A 19,289-nucleotide genomic window follows, 5' to 3' on the forward strand; every position below is an offset into this window, starting at 1 on the left:
GTTTTGCTTGGCCATTTTAGAATTATAGAAGAATCATAGAAACCCTACAGTGCAGAAGGAGGGCATTCGGCCCATCGAGTCTGCACCGACCACAATCCCACCCAGGCCCTATCCCCACATATTTTACCCGCTAATCCCTCTAACCTACGCATCTCAGGGCTCTAAGGGGCAATTTTTAACCTGGCCAATCAACCTAACCTGCACATCTTTGGACTGTGGGAGGAAACCGGAGCACCCGGAGGAAACCCACGCAGACACGAGGAGAATGTGCAAACTCCACACAGACAGTGACCCGAGCCGGGAATCGAACCCGGGACCCTGGAGCTGTGAAGCAGCAGTGCTAACCACTGTGCTACCATGCCGCCAGTAGAAGGTAGTTAACGGCAGCACGGTGGCACAGTGGTTAGCACTGTTGCCTCACAGAGCCAAGGACCCAGGTTCGATTCCAGCCTTGGATGACTGTCTGCGTGGGTTTCCTCCGCGTGCTCCGGTTTCCATCCACAGTCCAAAGATGTGTCGGTTAGGTGGATTGGCCGCGCTAAATTGTCCCTTAGTGTCCACTAGGGGTTATGTGGATAGCCCAGGGGGATGGGTCTGGGTAGGATGATCTTACTGAGAGTCAGTGCAGATCTGACGGGCTGGCTTCTGCACTGTAGAGATTCTATGGGATCCTAAGGCCAAACTTTTCCATCATTGGTTCACATTTAAAAACAGCCACTTAGGCACATAGGAGGTCTTGTGGCACAGTGGGTAGCATCCCTGCCGTTGAGTCAGAGGCTCTGAGTTCGAGTCAGGCCCTAGGATTTGATGGCCAAGGAAGGTGCATTCATAATGTGGCCAACAGTTGAGTATCAGCCTGCAAAATCCTTCCACATATGCCAATGGCTGGTGGTAAGAGTAGGAGAGACCCCTGGTCAGCCATGTTTGATGTGGAGTGGCGCCCCTCAAGCTATAAGCCTCTGAGGCCCTGTTCCAGGAAAAACTAGGTATGGAAATCAATGAAAGTCTGCCTGTGCACCACTTGATGCAGGAAGAGAAACAGCAACAACATTGGCACACTGTAGAAGTGTTGGCCTGTCCTTGGCAGCTTCAAAACCAGGAGCTTTGAAATCAGGGGAGGCGATGACCTAGTGGTATTATCGCTGGACTAATTAATCCAGAAACTCAGCTAAAGTTCTGGGGACCCGGGTTCAAATCCCGCCACGGCAGATGGTGGAATTTGAATTCAATAAAATATATCGGGAATTCAGAATCTACCGATGACCATGAAACCATTGTCAATTGTCGGAAAAACCCATCTGGTTCACTAATGTCCTTTAGGGAAGGAAATCTGCCGTCTTTACCCGTCCTGGCCTACTTGTGACTCCAGAGCCACAGCAGAGTGGTTGACTCTCAACTGCCCTCGGTCAACTAAGGATGGGCAATAAATGCTGGCCAGCCAGCGACACCCATGTCCCACAAATGAAAAAAAAAGCTGTCCTTTCCTCTTTTGGATATGTATTTGGCATTTTCTTCCAGTACAGGCCAGTTTTATCTGCGTTAAAGACTTGCTCTGCCTGGTAGTCATCTCCTCAATATATTCCTGCAGCAGCTTGGGGAACTCTGCTCCAGCTGCGTGGTCACTTGAAACAGCCTCTACCCCCCCCCCCCCCCCCCCCAACTTCACACCATGCAGCGCAGAACACTTCTTAAAGCAATCAAACCATCCTGTGCTGGCTGACAATCCTTTGGAAGTTGAAGGAAAGGCACCTTCTGCACCACCTTCATCATCACTATTATCACCAGTGACGCCAGCACCACCCTCTTTACTACTTTCTGCATGCTGGTACAATTCAGGTTCTTAGTTTTGAATGATTGGGCCGCCTTTGATGCTGGTGCTCTATCCACACGTTTAGTAACTTCTCCATTTCCTCTAAGTATGGATCTCTTCCACTTTCAAAAGTTAACCTGGCAGTATGACTACCAGAAGCACTAACACTAGCCCTTATTTTTCCTTCAGACTGCCTAATGTACCTAATTGTAGATTCATTCACAGAGTATTCCCCGGCCAGCATGATAGCACTTGCACCAGTTTTCATTCTATGTAAGATTGTGACTTTGGCCGGGATTTTACAACCTCGCTCGGATGAGGCTCGTAAAATCCCGCCCAAGGCCAATGGGGAATTCCGTTCTGCAAGCCGCGCCCGCCCCGATTCCGGGCGAGGGAAGCGGTAAAATTCCAGCCTTTATGTTCAAGTGCCATCACTTTCCTGGGCTGCTTAGTGTTTGGCTCTGATTCTCGCCTTTAGTAAAGTGCTTTACTGTAACATACTGTATCCTGTAAATTACAGCAACCCATGTGCAGTTACACATGACACGTGCGCAGCGTGCACTTGCTACTGGGGAAAATACGCCACAGAAAGCTTGATTTTTATATCTCCCAAGTGCTGGTTTTTCTTTACTTCAGGACCAGTACATGTCTTAGAAACCCTACAGTGCAGGAAGAGGCCATTCGGCCCATCGAGTCTGCACCGACCACAATCCCACCCAGGCCTTACCCCAATATCCCTACATATTTTACCCGCTAATCCCTTTAATCTATGCATTCCAGGACACTAAGGGGCAATTTTAGCATGGCCAATCAACCTAACCCGCACATCTTTGGACTGTGGGAGGAAACCGGAGCACCCGGAGGAAACCCACGCAAACACGAGGAGAATGTGCAAACTCCACACAGACAGTGACCCAAGCTGGGAATCGAACCCAGGTCCCTGGAGCTGTGAAGCAGCAGTGCTAACCACTGTGCTACCGTGCCGCCCTTGTTCAGGTACAAACTGTTTAGATCACGAATAGGTGAAGATCGGGGCCGCAAAAAGTGATCGTGTGTACAAGGACTTTCACATGGTTGAACCAACTCGCGAAAGAAGTAATGAAAGGCGGGACTTTACTGTATTTCATCATAAATTGATCTAGCTACTTTATATAATTGTAAATACACTCCACAGACAATTCTTGCATTTCCAGCGTTTGTCCTGAATTCTTGTAGCAAGCAGAACTGTATTGTAAATCTCCAGTGTAGTGTTAGCTGCTTCACATATTGAGTTACTGAATGTGAAGAATTGCAAAAGCACCAGAGCAGAACTGCTATATCCTGCAATGTGGGGCTATTATAGCACACAAACCACAGGAAGTACTTTTGGTACATGCTACCATTTCTCGGAATGACTCACATACGTGCCAACCCGTAATTGTTATAAAAAAAGGACAATTTGACATTTATGTAAATACATCAAGAAATCCTATTACAGGGTTAAACAAAACCCACTCCCTACATTTAATCTTGAAATTCAATCTTGCTCACATCTTCCGGTCATTAGGCAATGAATAACATTTCAAAAATGTTAATTGTTAAAACCTGCTCAGCCTTAGCTTCTAATTGTTGTGGTTTCTTAATCTGACTGTCAATGTTAAAGAAAATTAGTGGATGTTAACTCATGATGACTGTTTTGAAAATGGGGTAATAATTAAATACATGTTAATTAAAATTCAGATTGTCAAAACTGGAGACAAAGACAATCGCCTTTAGCCCATTGCAAAATAGCTTCTATAGCTAAAATATGGGTACCTCACCTTTGTTTTACACTTTGTTTTAAACCTCATACTTGGTTTAACCAAGGCATAAGAATGAATTTCAATGTCTAGATTGTAAAGTTGATATCCTTGTGTTCATATCTCTCTACAAGCCTCCCCCAAATCTGTAACCACCTCCTGCTCTGCATCCCTTAAAAAGCTCTGTGTTCCTCTTGTGCATCCCCCTCTGCCTTACCCCACCACTGGTAGCTCTAACTTCAGCCCTTTTAGTGCTAAACACCAGAATTTCCAAGTCCAAACTTCTTCACTTTGCCACCTCCCTCTCCAACTTTGGACCAAGCATTCAGACACCTCTCTTCGTGTTCCTTCCTTGGCTCAATTTATGTCAATTTATATCTGATGTTGGTTCTGTGGAGCAACTTGGAGCACTGACTAAGTTAAAGGCGTCATATGAACAAAAGCTGCTGCTGTAGTTGATTAGATTTCAGCTCAGACCTGGTTTAGTTCATTATAATCCCTTAGGTCCTATTTTGAGTAAACAAAATTGGCTTGCAATGCTACCAACAATCTGGTCCAGTTACTTGAGCTGCATTTGATTTGAGAGACATAAGGTTTCCCTGAAGAAAGAAGGCCATGGTGTATATTTAAATTATTAGAGGGAATACTAGAAGCCAGTTCACAGCTCTCCCATCCCACACAATATACAAAGGTTACTTTATTTCTCCATATTACACTTTTTGAACATACTTATATAATCTGTCTTGACGTGTTTTGCTGCCATTAATTTTGTGAATCGATTGCTGAGACTTCAACATGCCTTGAAATTTCCAGTGTTGTCCTTAATATTCCCTTAATCTTTCATAATTTGTCCAGATAAAGAAGAATGGAAAATACTGGGAAGAAAAGAATAACGGAATGGGGGTTAACATTCTGGGTGAAACCTTTTCTCACTATAGCTAAAACACTGAAATATCTTTTTTTCCGACGCTGATTAACTTGCTGTGCATTATTTTTAATTCAAATTCCCAGAGTTCACGTTTTTTTCTCTTTACCTTTGGTTCACTCTGAGCAGATCAGTGTGTCAGTCAATGCAAAGCATCATGATCTATCTTTTCTCGATATGAACGCTGACTGATTTGCTGAGTTACCCGGCGGAGGTGATAATAGACCTGCATTCTTGAGAAGCAATTGTTTTTCTTTACAGCTTCATGGGTCACTTCCGAAGGCGTTACAAGTCAATCAGTGTGGGAACAAAGTCATGAGTAGGCCAGCCCAAATTGGATAACATCTGGAATCAAGAATCTACTGATGACCATAAATGTATTCAAGAGGCGGCTAGATATGGCACTTGGGGCGAATGGGATCAAAAGTTACGGGGAGAAAACAGGATTAGGCTATTGAGTTGAACGATCAGCCATGATCGTGATGAATGGCAGAGCAGGCTCAAAGGGCCAAATGGCCTCTTCCTGCTCCTGTCTTCTATGTTGTCGATTGTCAGTAAAATCCATCTGATTCACTAATATCCTTTAGGGAAGGAAATCTGCCGTCCTTACCTGGTTTGGCCTACATGTGACTCCAAAGCCACAGCAATGCAGTTCACTCTCAACTGCCCTCCAAGGGCAACTAAGGATGGGTAATAAATGTTAGCCAGCCAGTGACGCCCATGTCCCACAAATGAATTTTTGAAAGTCTCCCATCTCTGAACGGCACAAAGCCTTTGAGCTTTTATAACAAATCCAAAATTTTCACGGGCCATTTTGTTTTCCTTGACCAGGCCATAAATGATTAGATTTTTAAATTCATCTTCACAATTTACCATGGTGGGATTTTGAATAAATGCCCCCCTGAATACCAGTTTTCTACAATAACCATTATAATGTTGTAAATGTACATTAAACAAATACAGAAGGTGTAATCATAGCTTGCAAACTTTGTCTCCTTGGGCATACATATTAAGTGTGGGTTCAGTTTCAGAATAGTTAGCCACAGCTCTATAATGCTCTTACTCATGATAGAGTCATAGAGGTTTACAGCATGGAAACAGACCCTTCGGCCCAACTTGTCCATGCCGCTCTTTTTTTTAAAACCCCTAAACTAATCTCAATTGCCCACATTTGGCCCATATCCCTCTAGACCCATCGTACCCATGTAACTATCTAAATGCTTTTTAAAAGATAAAATTATACCCACCTCTACTACTACCTTTGGCATGATATACAATAATGGCCTGAATAATTCTGCTTTAATTCTGCGCTATGAAAAGGGTTGCATGATTGCTTTAAGAGCAGGTCACGTGACATTATCATGCGGTCACTCGGTGTTTCACAGACTTCTGTATTAGTTTCACTTTCTGTTCTGTGCAGAGAACATCCCTTTCAATAAACCTTCTTATCGTTATTTTGAATCTATGTGCGCAAACCATGTCTTTTTCTGTTTGTTCAAAACCCACAAGCATTAAATATGATCCAATTGTCATCATTTTGGAGAGGCCTCTCCTTTACCTTCCCAGTTACTGCTGATCCTCCTGCTTGCAGGCCCTTCCACTTGTCAATCATACAAGTTGTTCCTGATTGTCCCACTCACTGACCCTCCATTTTGCTGACTTACCACAGCAATCGCTCCTGACTCTCACAATCACTACATCCCCCCCGGCCCAACGTCTCACTAACCCTCCCATTCGCTGACACTCTGCCTCACCAAATCCTCCCACTCGCCAACCCCCCTTTTCCTGGCCCTCTCTCATGTCGATACTCCCTTTCATCAACCCACCCATTAACCAACCCTTTCCCTCCCTCTTGCCGACCCTCTCCCTTTCTGGTTTTCCTTCTCACTGACTCTGTGTTTCATTGACTCTCTCTCTCACCAACACTCCCAGTCCTTCCTGACCCTCCTCTTTCCTGACCTTCTCTCTCACTGACACTCCCTCTTGCTGACGCTCAGTCTTGCTGACCCTCTCTCTCACTGACCCAACCTCCAGTTGACATTTCCTCTTGCGGCCTTCATTCTTGTGACCCTCCCTCTTGGAACTCTCCCTCTTGTGACCCTCTCTCTTTGATCCTCCCTCCTTTGACCATCCCTCTTGTGAACCTCACTCTTACCAATCCACCCCCTCTTGCGACCCTACCTCTCGCTGACTCACCCTCTTGCCGATCCTCCCCCTCTCCAATCTTCCCTCTCACTGACACTCCCTCTCACTCGCCCTCCCTCTCTTTGACTCTCTTGTTGATACTCCCTCTTCCCAACTTTTCTGTTACCGATTCTCCCTCGCACTAACGCTCCCTCTCACTATTCCTCTGGCCTGCAGCTTCACTCTACTGCAATGTAAAGCAGCTGTCCCTCCAGAGAGCTCTTCCTGTCACGCGCCTCTCACCTCTCAGGCCCATGGACACAGTGAGGATTTGGAGAGGGAAGCAGCGTGTGGGAGAGGTGGGGAGGAGGAGGTTTAGCAAGAGGGATGGTTGGCAGTCAGAAGGAGGATCATGGGAGTGGGAGGATCGGCAAGTGGGAGGGTCAGCTGGAATTTTCTCCTCCACAACAGTGGTCCAGATGCTGATTCCTTTTTTAAGTTTACCAAGTTAGAGAGAGGATTTCTCAAAATGGAGGCACTCTCTGTTTTTCTTATTGGAACCTCATGCTTCATATTTTTCTGAGCTGGCGAGACTCCTTTTGACTCTCTGGCATTGAGAGGCAACCCACCATCCTTCATTGGATGGCCACCAATTTGGTTAAAATCACTGCCAAATTTCCCATCACAGTGCGGGGTTGTGACCCTCGTTGACCCTGACATCAAGGTTCTGACCCAAATGGCATAATCCTGCCCAGATTATTTTAGAGGGAAGGAAACAAGATGGAAAAAGGTTGTGAATGGATTTATGGATGAGGACAAGGATTCTGTGTTGTGGATATGGAACTAAAATAGGCCAATGAGGGGTGTAGAATGAATGACCATTTAAGAACGTAATGATGTGGCTACAGTAGAGGTCACGTTGTGGGATTGGGGGAGTTATCCCCAGGATTTCAGCAGAGCACAAGTGCTCTACTTAGCTGTTGAGCTTGGGTATAAACTACCAATGTTGGAAGTCCTTCATGTCACTGACTTAAGGAACCCACAACATTCTTCACGGGGGATTACTGATAGGTAAGTGGGATTTAGCATGGGAGCAGATGGCCTCGGTTTCAAGACTTCTTGCCTGGTGCAGGTGAAATTAGTGAAATCCTCGAACGTACAACATATCGTAAAAACTTGTTGCCCAATGTCAGCAACGTCTTTTCTTTCCAGCTATTGACCTCTCAGAGATTAGCCACCCCTGTCACAGACTATAGAGCAATGAAGTTCTAATCTGCTTCACTTACTGAGTATATTTACTCATCCAGTTACGTTTGATTTTCCTCACAACAGGTGCCTCTGTTCCAGCTCCAATCTTTCGACTTTTGAAGAGTTGACAATTTGCGATGCAAGGAACAAGAGCTAGTGGTGGAATTTTATCACTGTAACATGCCTGACTTCATTCATGAGTCAGCGTGGTGTGATAGTTGTTCCTGTCTCAAAGGTCATCAGCAGGGTGAAACTTAATGCTTTTGCTCTCTGGTGGTTTTCTCTTGCTCAGGTGCTTGCTGTGGTTTGACTGATTCCTTCCTATCAGAAGCGGACAGTTGCTTTAATTGTGTGCGCGACTTGAAGAAGCAGCGACAGCAAAGTTAATAGATTCAAATGTGCACGGTGGAGGTCCTCTTTGTCAGACTCTCTGAGGTATGGCCAGGCGATTGTGTTTCATGCTTCACAGGGGCGGCGGTGGGGGGTGGGGGGGGGGGGGGGGAGAGGGCATGGTGGCCCAGTGGTTGGCACTGCTGCCTCACAGCGCCAGGGACCCAGGTTCAATTCCAGCCTAGGGTCACTGTCTGTGTGGAGTTTGCACTTTCTCCCCGTGTCTGCGTTTCCTCCCATGCCCCAAAGATGTGGGTTGATTGGCCATGCTAAATTACCCCTTAGTGTCAGGAGGGGGACTAGCAGGGTAAATACATGGGTTATGGGGATAGGACTTGGGTGGGATTATTGACAGTGTAGGCTCAATGGGCCGAATGGCCCCCTTTTACACTGTTGGGATTCTATGATAGTATGAACATCTGCTGAGATCTCTTGCTTGGTTTGATAATCATCCGTGGCACCATCCATGCAGCTAAAATAGAACAGGGAAACTTACATTTGTAAAATCCCTTCTGCTTCACTGGTGTGCTTTAGGGAGGGAAATCTGCCATCCTTACCTGGTCTGACCTACATGTGTTGTCAGACTGCCCCAAGACCTGAACTGGCCTAGCTGCTCATGCAGTTCAAGGGCAATTGAGAATGGGCAAAATATGCTGGGCTTGCCACAGTGGTGTGCCCTTGTAGTGACAAGTTCTCTCACTTGGTTGACTTCCATCCACCTTGTTTGTCTCATTTTAAGTTTCTTATTTGTCTCCTGCTTTCAAGCACCTCGATAATTTTCTTTCTATTTACATATTCATTGTGATTATCTGGAACGAGAGTTAGCTGCTCATTTTTCATGTCCAGTCTGTTTTTAGCAAAGTAGATGTTTACATTCATTCTGGCATGTAGCTCTAATGTGCACAGATAATCAGCTTTACAAGGTTACAATGTTCACCTGCTTTTGGAGACATCCAATCGCTGGGGCTGTAGTGATAGACACAGAATAGTTCCCTATAAAACAAAAGCTCATATTGCTTAAAATTCTGGACAAGAGAAATGTTGTTAACAAAGTGAAGAGGGCCCCCATAGGATTACAAGGTTACTGCTATCCTGATATGCTGACTTGTGTGGCATTTCGAGCAAGCTTTTGCAATGTGCATTTCTGTAATTGTGATGCCAATTAGGCTTACTGCTGCTAACATGTCTTAGGCTAATTGCTTAAGAGCTGCACTGCAATGGTTTGTGTGAAGTATCACTATTGCTGGGCTGCACCTTCTAGTGTGAATATTGGTATCTGGATTTGAGAAATGTAAACTGAAAACACCTAGAGACTGCTAGATTCTCGCTTCCCCCAAATGGGGGAAAAGCTGAACACTGCACTGTCTGTAACTCTGATGTGGAGATGCCGGCGTTGGACTGGGGTAAACACAGTAAGAGTTTTAACAACACCAGGTTAAAGTCCAACAGGTTTATTTGGTAGCAAATGCCATTAGCTTTCGGAGCACTGCTCCTTCGTCAGATATTGTGATCCACTCCATCTGACGAAGGAGCAGCGCTCCGAAAGTGAATGGCATTTGCTACCAAATAAACCTGTTGGACTTTAACCTGGTGTTGTTAAAACTCTTACTGTCTGTAACTGCCAGAATTGGACCAGTCAACTGTTGATTAATTCGATTGATTATTGTCCTATGTATTAGTATACAGTAAGTAGTCTCACAACACCAGGTTAAAGTCCCGATGAAGGAGCAGTGCTCCGAAAGTTTGTGCTACCAAATAAACCTGTTGGACTTTAACTTGGTGTTGCGAGATCAGGGGAAAAGGCTGTTTTCTGTTAGCATCCAGGAGGGATACTGATGGGCTGACATTCTCCAGTAGAAGAGACAGAATTTGTGGAAATTTGATTTGATTTGATTTATTGTCACATGTATTAACATACAGTGAAAAGTATTGTTTCTTGTGTGCTATACAGACAAAACATACTGTTCATAGAGAAGGAAACAAGAGAATGCAGAATGCAGTGTTACAGTCATAGCTAGGGTGTAGAGAAAGATCAACTTAATGCAAGGTAAGTCCATTCAAAAGTCTGACAGCAGCAGGGAAGAAGCTGTTCTTGAGTTGGCTGGTATGTGACTTCGGACTTTTGTATCTTTTTCCCGAAGTGGAAGAGAGAATGTCCGGGGTGCGTGGGGTCCTTAATTATGCTGGCTGCTTTGCCGAGGCAGCGGGAAGTATAGACAGAGTCAATGGATGGGAGGCTGGTTTGCGTGATGGATTGGGCTTCATTCACGATCTTTTGTAGTTCCTTGTGGTCTTGCGCAGAGCAGGAGCCATACCCAAGCTGTGATACAACCAGAAAGAACTCTTTCTATGGTGCATCTGTAAAAGTTGGTGGGAGTCGTAGCTGACATGCCAAATTTCCTTAGTCTTCTGAGAAAGTAGAGGATTCCGTGTCTCTCTCTCCTCTACCCCTCTCTCTCCTGGACTCCTTTCTCTCTCCGTCCAGGGTCTCTCAGTCAGACTGCCTCAGAGTGTGTAAGACTGCCCATTGCAAAGTCAGCTGCTTCTTTCTTTACATTCAGGTGTGAAATTTGGCACTTGGATTTCAATAGGACTTGACCTGGGACCCTGGTCCATCTACCCCAGTCCAACGCCGGCATCTCCACTCCATGGCAACCAGGCCACAAAGGAACATCATAAGCAGAATTAGTGGAAGATCATGTGCCCCTCTCCATTACTCCATTTTAACTTGCATTAAAGAGGCAATTTACATAACTGTGCTATAATGGTCAATGGTCATAACAAAATGCAAAATTACTACACACCATCTGATGGTGCACAGGAAAGCTGCACTGGAACAGACCACATATGCTGCATAAAATTTCTCAACAATTATTTAATAACTTTTTGGATGTCTTTCCCCCGTTGCTTCAAAAAATTGGCTTAGGTGAACAGATAACAGGAACTGCAACAGCGGCTCTTACTCATTAGTGTTTGTGGGATCTTGTTGTGTGACATGGCTGCCTTATTTGCATACACTAAGTCACTGCAGATGATGGTAATATGACCTCAGTGCGGGTACTGTGTGCCCTCTTAAACACCACACTCTGGAAGGATGTTGTTGCACAGTAAGAGTTTTAACAACACCAGGTTAAAGTCCAACAGGTTTATTTGTCTCAGAGAGGGTACAGCACATATCCACTGGTAGGAGGTAATACAAATATAAAAATGGATGTGAAGAACAGCAGCACATATTATGGACGATATAATAAAAGTAGAAGTGTGAGACAGGATAGATAGAAGCAGAATGGATCCTGTAGTTGTGGGATCAACAATGAAATATTAAAGAAGCAGGATTGAATGTGAGAGAATTAGAATGTAGAATATTGATACAGACAGGATTTTTTGGATGGTGGGGTGTCCCAGCCTGTCATCTGATGATTTAATGTGGAATGCATTTTCATTGATACTAGCTGCCACATAACCTCATTTGGTTGGAGAAGGGACATCCACCCCTAACTCAGGAGCAAATCCCACCTTAGAGAGCTGCTGGCTTTGATTTGATTTGGTTTATTATTGTCACATGTATTAGCATACAGTGAAAAGTATTGTTTCTTGCGCTATACAGACAAAGCATACCGTACATAGAGAAGGAAAGGGGAGAGTGCAGAATGTAGTGTCGCAGTCATCACTAGGGTGCAGAAGAGATTGAATTAAAGCATTGCTAGAGAGTTTAAAATAGTTAGGATAAAGTTTTAGAAGCATAGAAAGAGAGTAAAAGATAGAATTAGAAGGTATGCTGGATTCCCAACAGCTTGGTGGTCCAAGCAGCATCGGCCAGGAGTAGGAGTACAACCAGTTCCCAGATTAAAAGTGCTGAAGTCTAGGACCAGATAAATGCTGGTGGTCTTATGGCGGATAGGGAGATGAGGCTCAAGGAGGGATGAGGAGAGGGGAGTGGGGGTCTTGATAGAGAGCCTGGGAGGACGCAGTGGGGAGGGAGCATCCACGAGGGGTGGACCTTAGAATCATAGAATCCCTACAGTGCAAAAGGAGGTCATTCGGCCCATCAAGTCTGCACCAACTCTCCGAAAGAGCTTCTTACCCAAACCCCCCCCCTCCCGCACCCCAGCCCTATCTCTGTAATCCCATGCATTTACCCCACTAATCCCCCTAACCTACAAAAAGGGGCAATTTAACATGGCTAATCCACTTAACATGCATATCTTTGGACTGTGGAAGGAAACTGGAGCACCCGGAGGAAACTCTCACAGCCACGGGGAGAACGTGCAAACTCCACACTGACAGTCACCCAAGGCCGGAATCGAATCTTGGTCTTTAGCGCTGTGAGGCAGCAGTGCTAACCACTGTGCTACCCACCTTGTCAGAGGGCCACCTGATGTGGAAAGGAGGCTGTTGAAGATGCCTTCACCCTTATCCTTCTCGCCCAAGACATGATAAGCGTGATCTTCCGGGCCATCCCCCGTGCTCCTGATCACCTTCTGCCAGCCTGAAAATTGAGGCCTAAATGGTCATCAATATCCACTTAAGGGTCTCAATTGGGGCTGTAGTTCCAGACAAGAATGACAAGGCTGATTATCTCTGGCAAAGACAAAGGAACATAATGGCTAACTCATCCAAAGACCCGAGGTATAATTGCCCAGAACAACTAGTGGACTCCAGTTTGACCACACAAATCATAGAATCATAGAATCGACAGTGCAGAATGAGGCCATCTGGTCCATTGAGCCTGCACCAACAACAATCCCACCCAGGTCTCATCCCTGTAACCTCACATATTTACACTCCTAATCCCCCTGACACTGAGGGGCAATTTATCATAGCCAATCAACCTAACCTGCACATCTTTGGAGTGTGGGAGGAAACCGGAGCACCCGGAGGAAACCCATGCAGACATGGGGAGAATGTGCAAACTCCACACAGACAGTGACCCAAGGCCAGAATTGAACCTGGATCCGTGGCGCTGTGAGGAAGCAGTGCTAACCACTGTGCCATCGTGCTGCCCTGTGATTTCCAGAAGGAATCTCCCACAATCTGCGCATCACAGATTACCCTTGCGGGATTCACTCTAAAAAATCAGAGGGTGAGACCTATTCCGGGCCAAGAGCCGACAGCATAGCGCTGAGTGGGCACCTGCACATGCGCAGATCTGTCAGCGTGGAGATCAGCGCATGCACAGTGGCCCTGCATTGCCAGCTTCTCAATCGCTGGCCAACCAATCGCTGGCCAGCCCTGCAACCCCTCAAAGGCAAGGGTTAAAAGCCAAGGGATCTGCCCAGTTTCTGTCTGTCAGTCTGTGCTATGAGAAACAGCAGATGGAAGTTTGTCACACTGAAGGTGATACAGTAATTGAGGCAGGGCCGTTGCAAAATAGCCATATTTCGCAGGAGCATCTAAAACTCTCTCTCTGACTGTGGAAGTCGATCAGAAAATTTCAGCTGGAATAAGAACAGAAATCTCTCTAATGAACCAGAGAACACCTGAACTGAAGAATCAACTGTTTGCCAATGGAAGCCAACTACTGCGATCAACCTATATCGGCCGTTATGCTCATCATCTACTTCTCGCAACTCAAGGACTGTTTCATATAACATTTTTTATATTTACTATTGGACTCAATTCTTACTTCTGATCCCCATGAATGTAGGTGCATGTGTTTTACCATTTCTCCTTGCCTTTTTAGACGTTGATAAACTTAGTCTATCTTAAGTCAAGAAAGCCTGGTTAAATTGGTTCCTTTTTTAACATAACTATTGGTCTGGAAAAGATATCCAAGGGAAAGGGAATCCTGTTAGATTAAACCCTTGTTGTTATCAAAAGAGGCTGGGTTGAATAAAGACACGGAGATAGTCACCTTTCCTCACCCAGGTTTGCAACACTTTTGGGGATGTCCCAGCCAGGTGTGACAAATCAAGGGTTCTCTCCCAGATCAGCAGCTTTTGGGGAACTGCACCACGGCACGGTGGCACAGTGCTTAGCACTGCTGCTTCACAGTGCCAGGCTCCCAGATTTGATTCCTGGCTTGGGTGACCGTGTGGAGTTTGCATGTTCACCCCGTGTCTGCGTGGGTTCCCTCCGGGTACTTCGGTTTCCTCCCACAGTTCTACGGGTTAGGTGGATTGGCCACGCTAAATTGCCCCTTCATGTCAAGAGAACTAGCTCGGGTAAATGTTTGGGGTTATGGGGGTAGGGCCTGGGTGGGATTGTGTTCAGTGCAGACTCGATGGGCCAAATGGCCTCCTTCTGCACTGTAGGATTCTATGATTCTACCTGGGCTAGTTGTAACAAGCTGAATGAAAGAAAAAGTGTAGAAGTGTAATTAGAACAGGGGGAGTAAATATGAATCAGAGTTTTGCCTGCATGGCGGGTAATGTTGATATGGACTGGTTGAGCTAATAGACTGTAGACTTGTGGCAGCTTTTATATGCATCTTTGTGTGTCAAAAATATTAGTTCACCAATCCTGTGTTTCTGTTACGTAGTTGTACTGAATGGAATCAGGAGTCCGAGAACCACTGCTGCATTTCTGTGTAGACCTATCTCTGATCCACGCTGGCTTTAAGTGGAACTACCTGCTTAGTCTCTTGTCTGTGAAACTTTCTGAAATATTTATAAGAGACAGACTTTGTGCTGCATTAATTAATGCAACATGTTTTGCATCAGATTTATTTTATTCTGAAGGGCACCTGGTCACATATCTCAGTCTAAATACAATTGACATATGTCGCCTTTAAAGTGGATAGGGTTAAGTTCTGATCTAAAGAGAAGGATAACTAAGTAGGCAACATCACCATGAAATAAAGCGTCTCTGTTTCTTGTTACAGTATCAGGCTGTTGGACAAAAAGAAAAAGTGTGTATTTTGTTTGTGGTCTAAAACATTGTGGGGGGATTTTCCCGTCCCACCCGCCACAGGAATTGTAGCGCGGGGGGGGGGGGGGGGGGGGCACGGATCATGCAAAGGTCTGTTGACCTTGGGTAGGCTTTTCCAGTTTTGGGTTGTGCGAGGCCGGAAAATCCCGCCTTGTGTATCAGCGGTAGGTCAGTGGTAGCACTCTTACCTCTATGTCAGATGTTTGTGGGCTCAAATCCCCTCCAGAGACCTGTGCAGATGATCCAGACTGAAAATAAGGTGCAGTATTTCAGGTGAGATGTTAAACTGAAGATACCTCTACCATCTCTAGTGGACGTGAAAGATCCCAAAGAACTATTGGAAGCAGAGAATCCCAGAATCCAAGGCAACATTTATCCATAACCAATAGAATCCTACAGTGCAGAAGGAGACCATTCGGCCCATCGAGTCTGCACCGACCACAATCCCACCAAGACCTTATCCCCACAACCCCATGCATTTACCCTAGCCAGTCCCCCTGATAGTGAGGGGCAATTTATCATGGCCAATCCACCTAACCTGCACATCTTTGGATTGTGGGAGGAAACCGGAGCACCCAGAGGAAACTCACACAGACACAGGGAGAACGTACAGACTCTGCAAAGACAGTGACCCAAGCCAGAAATCAAACCTGAGTCCCTCGCGCTGTGAGGCAGCCGTGCTAACCACTGTGCCACCGTGCCGCCCACTTATGCTGACCATTTATTTCAATGCTGTTTATGTGAGTCTGCTGCGTGCAAATTGATAACTGTATTTTCTACATTATATCATTTCAAAAATGCTTCATTGGTTTTAAAAGTGCTTTTGTGATTTCTGAGTTTAGTAATGGTACTACCTCAATGCAAATCTTTCTTTCCCTTTTAAGATATTTAATTTCAATACTTTGCTCTACAAGTTATATTGTTAAAGTGTCTCTCTGATTTTACCATTCTAGGCACTGCTGTCATGTGTGAAACAGAAATAATATCAAATGAACCCACAAGCCCGTCATCATACTATGGCGAATCATCGGATTCATACTATAGTGTGGGCCGCTGGCAAAAGCTTCGAACAGCTGTCAGGAAGCTAGAGTTCTGGGAAAACTTCAATGCTGAACTGGCAGGATGTGGGTTCTTTTCTAAAGTGTATAAGGTAAGAGAACCATTACTCACCATCTTAACAGCACCTTTCATTCTTACACAACTTACATTGGATTTACTGGTGTCAATGGTGAGCTCCTTCCTCATTTTGTAGAGATGAACACTCAAAGTTTAATTAAAGACGAAGGGTGGAATTTTACCGGGACGTCCGCCCGGGGTTTGTACAATCCCGCCCGAGGCCAACGGAGAATGCTGTTCTCCAAGCCTCGCCCGCCCCCTGGAATCGGGATGGGTGTGCCGGTAAAATTCCAGCCTAATGGTGGGATTTTCCAGCTGTGCTCGCCCCAAGACCGGATATTCCCGCCCGAGGTCAACAGACCTTTGCATATTCCGCCAAATTTTCTGTCCCTCCCGCTACGATTCTCATGGCGGGTGGGATGGGAAAATTTCACCCTAAGTTGAAATTCCTTTCATGTGGACACTAATAATTGATTTGTCAAATGTTTGGTTCTGTTCTGAAGAGTATTATTCAACTCGCAGCATCAACTTTGTTTAAAGTTTTAAAGTTTTTTTATTAGTGTCACAAGTAGGCTTACATTAACAATGCAACCACTCTCCCACAGTTTCTTTCTCTCTCTCCCCAAATGCTGCCAGACCTGCTGAGTATTTTCAGCAATTTCTGCTTTTTGTTAATTTTATTGTTCATTGCTTAGTTCTGTTTAAGTGTATGCAATATATTTTTAGACAATGTTGTTGGTCTTTATTCTGAACCATGTACCTATTTACTTTGAAACAGCATCTGCTCATGTATAGAAGTTCACAAGTCACGCTCTGACAAATTAATATGCAAAGTGCAAATTAAACAGTTTAATATTTATCACTGAACAAAAGCTCCTAGATGTCTTGTTGAACATAGGCAGGTCAACTGAAGGACAAGCATGTCATATACAAACTGTGCCGATCTGATTCACACAGTAGATATCTTACCTCTGGTAGTTTTCAAAGAACATAGAGAACATAGAAACCCAACAGTACAGAAAGAGGCCATTCGGCCCATCGAGTCTGCACCGACCACAATCCCACCCAGGCCCTAACCGAAATCCCTAAAGGCAGTGTCCCACGTGATTGAATGTACCAGGGTAAAGTAAAGGGTCACCATCTTGTTGGTTCACTCCTGTTCCCATTACAATAGAGGCCAAAGTGTTCCTACCTTAAACTGGAGAAATTTCATGAGAACCTTAATATGAGGCCATAATGCGTTAATTTTATCCTATGCCCTGTTTTAATTTTGCACCATGCAGAATGCCAAATCTTGCCCATGTATAAATGGACGTCAGAATCACTAAATGATCGGCAGTTCATTTAAAGGGCATCGTAAGAAGATTTAATGATCAGTTGTAAGGTCACTTCTGCATCAGTGGGTCTGGACCAGTAGAGCAGAAATTGCAAATCGGAACTAACTGCTACAAAGACATCTGCAGTCACCATGCAGTTTAGAGCTGGCACAGTCAGTAACTGTAAGATACAAAAGGAGGGTCAAATCTGCCTGCAAATCCTCATCCGCTTGTAACAGCCATTCAATACGTGTTTGAGTTGCTCCATCAGTTGTCCGCAACCTCATGCCTGTTTGTTGGGCCTTCTTTCTTTGTTAGGCCGCATTTGGAATATTGCACGCAGTTCTGGTCGCCACACTACCAGGAGGACATGGGTGTTTTGGAGAGGGTGCAAAGAAGGCTTACCAGGATGTTGCCTGGTCTGGAGGGTTTTAGGTGTGAGGAGAGGTTGGATAAACTCGGATTATTTTCACTGGAAGGACGGAGGTTGAGGGGCAACCTATTGAAGGTCTACAAAATTATGAGAGGCATAGATAGGGTGGATAGCCAGAGGCTTTTTCCCAGGATGGAAAGGTCAACTACACGAGGGCACAAGTTCAAGGTGAGAGGGGGAAAGTTTATGGGAGACGTGTAGAGAAAGTTTTTCACACAGAGCGGGGTGGGTGCCTGGAATGCACTGTCAGTGGAGGTGGTAGAAGCAGAGATGTTAGCAATGTTCAAGGTGTATCTTGATAGACACATGATTGGGAGACGAGCAGAAGGATAGAACCACAAATGGGCAATATGTAGTGGGTCGAAATAAGGATTAGGAATCAGCACACGCCGATTTTTTGTTCTTTGTTCTTTATATTTTTGCTTGTTATGCCTTAATTGCTTGCCTCTTCAGCCTTTATGAAGACTACAAATGTGTTATGATGCCATTGAGACTTTCTAAAGTTTCTGCAAAATTTGTGACCCCACTGTTGATACTTCCCTTTCATTGCTTCTGTTATATTTTTGGGTCTATTCTGCTTTCTTATCTTTTCAGTTCTGTATTTTAGATTATAGAATTATAGAATCCCTACAGTGCAGTAGTAAGACATTATATAGAACAGTACAGCACAGTACAGGCCCTTCGGCCCTCGATGTTGTGCCGTGCTTTGTCCGAAACCAAGATCAAGCTATCCCACTCCTTATCATTCTGGTGTGCTCCATGTGCCTATCCAATAACCGCTTGAAAGTTCCTAAAGTGTCCGACTCCACTATCACAGCAGGCAGTCCATTCCACACCCTAACCACTCTCTGAGTAAAGAGCCTACCTCGGACATCCCTCCTATATCTCCCACTATGAACCTTATAGTTATGTCCCCTAGTAACAGCCACATCCACCCGAGGAAATAGTCTCTGAACGTTCACTGTATCTATCCCCTTCATCATCTTATAAACCTCTATTAAGTCGCCTCTCATCCAACTCCGCTCTAAAGAGAAAAGCCTCAGCTCCCTCAACCTTTCCTCATAAGACCTACCCTCCAAACCAGGCAGCATCCTGGTAAATCTCCTCTGCACTCTCTCCAATGCTTCCACATCCTTTTTATAGTGAGGTGACCAGAATTGCACACAATATTCCAAATGTGGTCTCACCAAGGTCCTGCATTAAGCCCATCAAGTCTGCACTGACCACAATCCCACCCAGACCCTATCCCCTTAACCCCAAGTAATAACCCTGCTATTCC

The 19,289-nt window shown here is 45.1% G+C and overlaps 1 protein-coding gene across 3 annotated transcripts in view; it reads left to right on the plus strand.

The window, feature by feature from the left end:
* LOC144502555 (dual specificity testis-specific protein kinase 2) overlaps positions 1-19,289 on the plus strand; it is a 108,442-nt gene that overhangs the window by 37,286 nt on the left and 51,867 nt on the right. For 2 of the 3 annotated variants that reach the window (XM_078226644.1, XM_078226645.1), the window contains exon 2: positions 16,099-16,295. In XM_078226644.1, coding sequence (XP_078082770.1) covers positions 16,110-16,295 — 186 coding nt within the window. In that variant the 5' untranslated portion in view covers positions 16,099-16,109. Of the gene's footprint in view, positions 1-8,256; positions 8,321-16,098; positions 16,296-19,289 lie in introns of those variants that run through there. The other variant, XM_078226643.1, reaches the window with a different exon arrangement.

Source organism: Mustelus asterias, chromosome 13, assembly GCF_964213995.1.
Source record: "Mustelus asterias chromosome 13, sMusAst1.hap1.1, whole genome shotgun sequence".
NCBI classification, from domain to species: domain Eukaryota; kingdom Metazoa; phylum Chordata; class Chondrichthyes; order Carcharhiniformes; family Triakidae; genus Mustelus; species Mustelus asterias.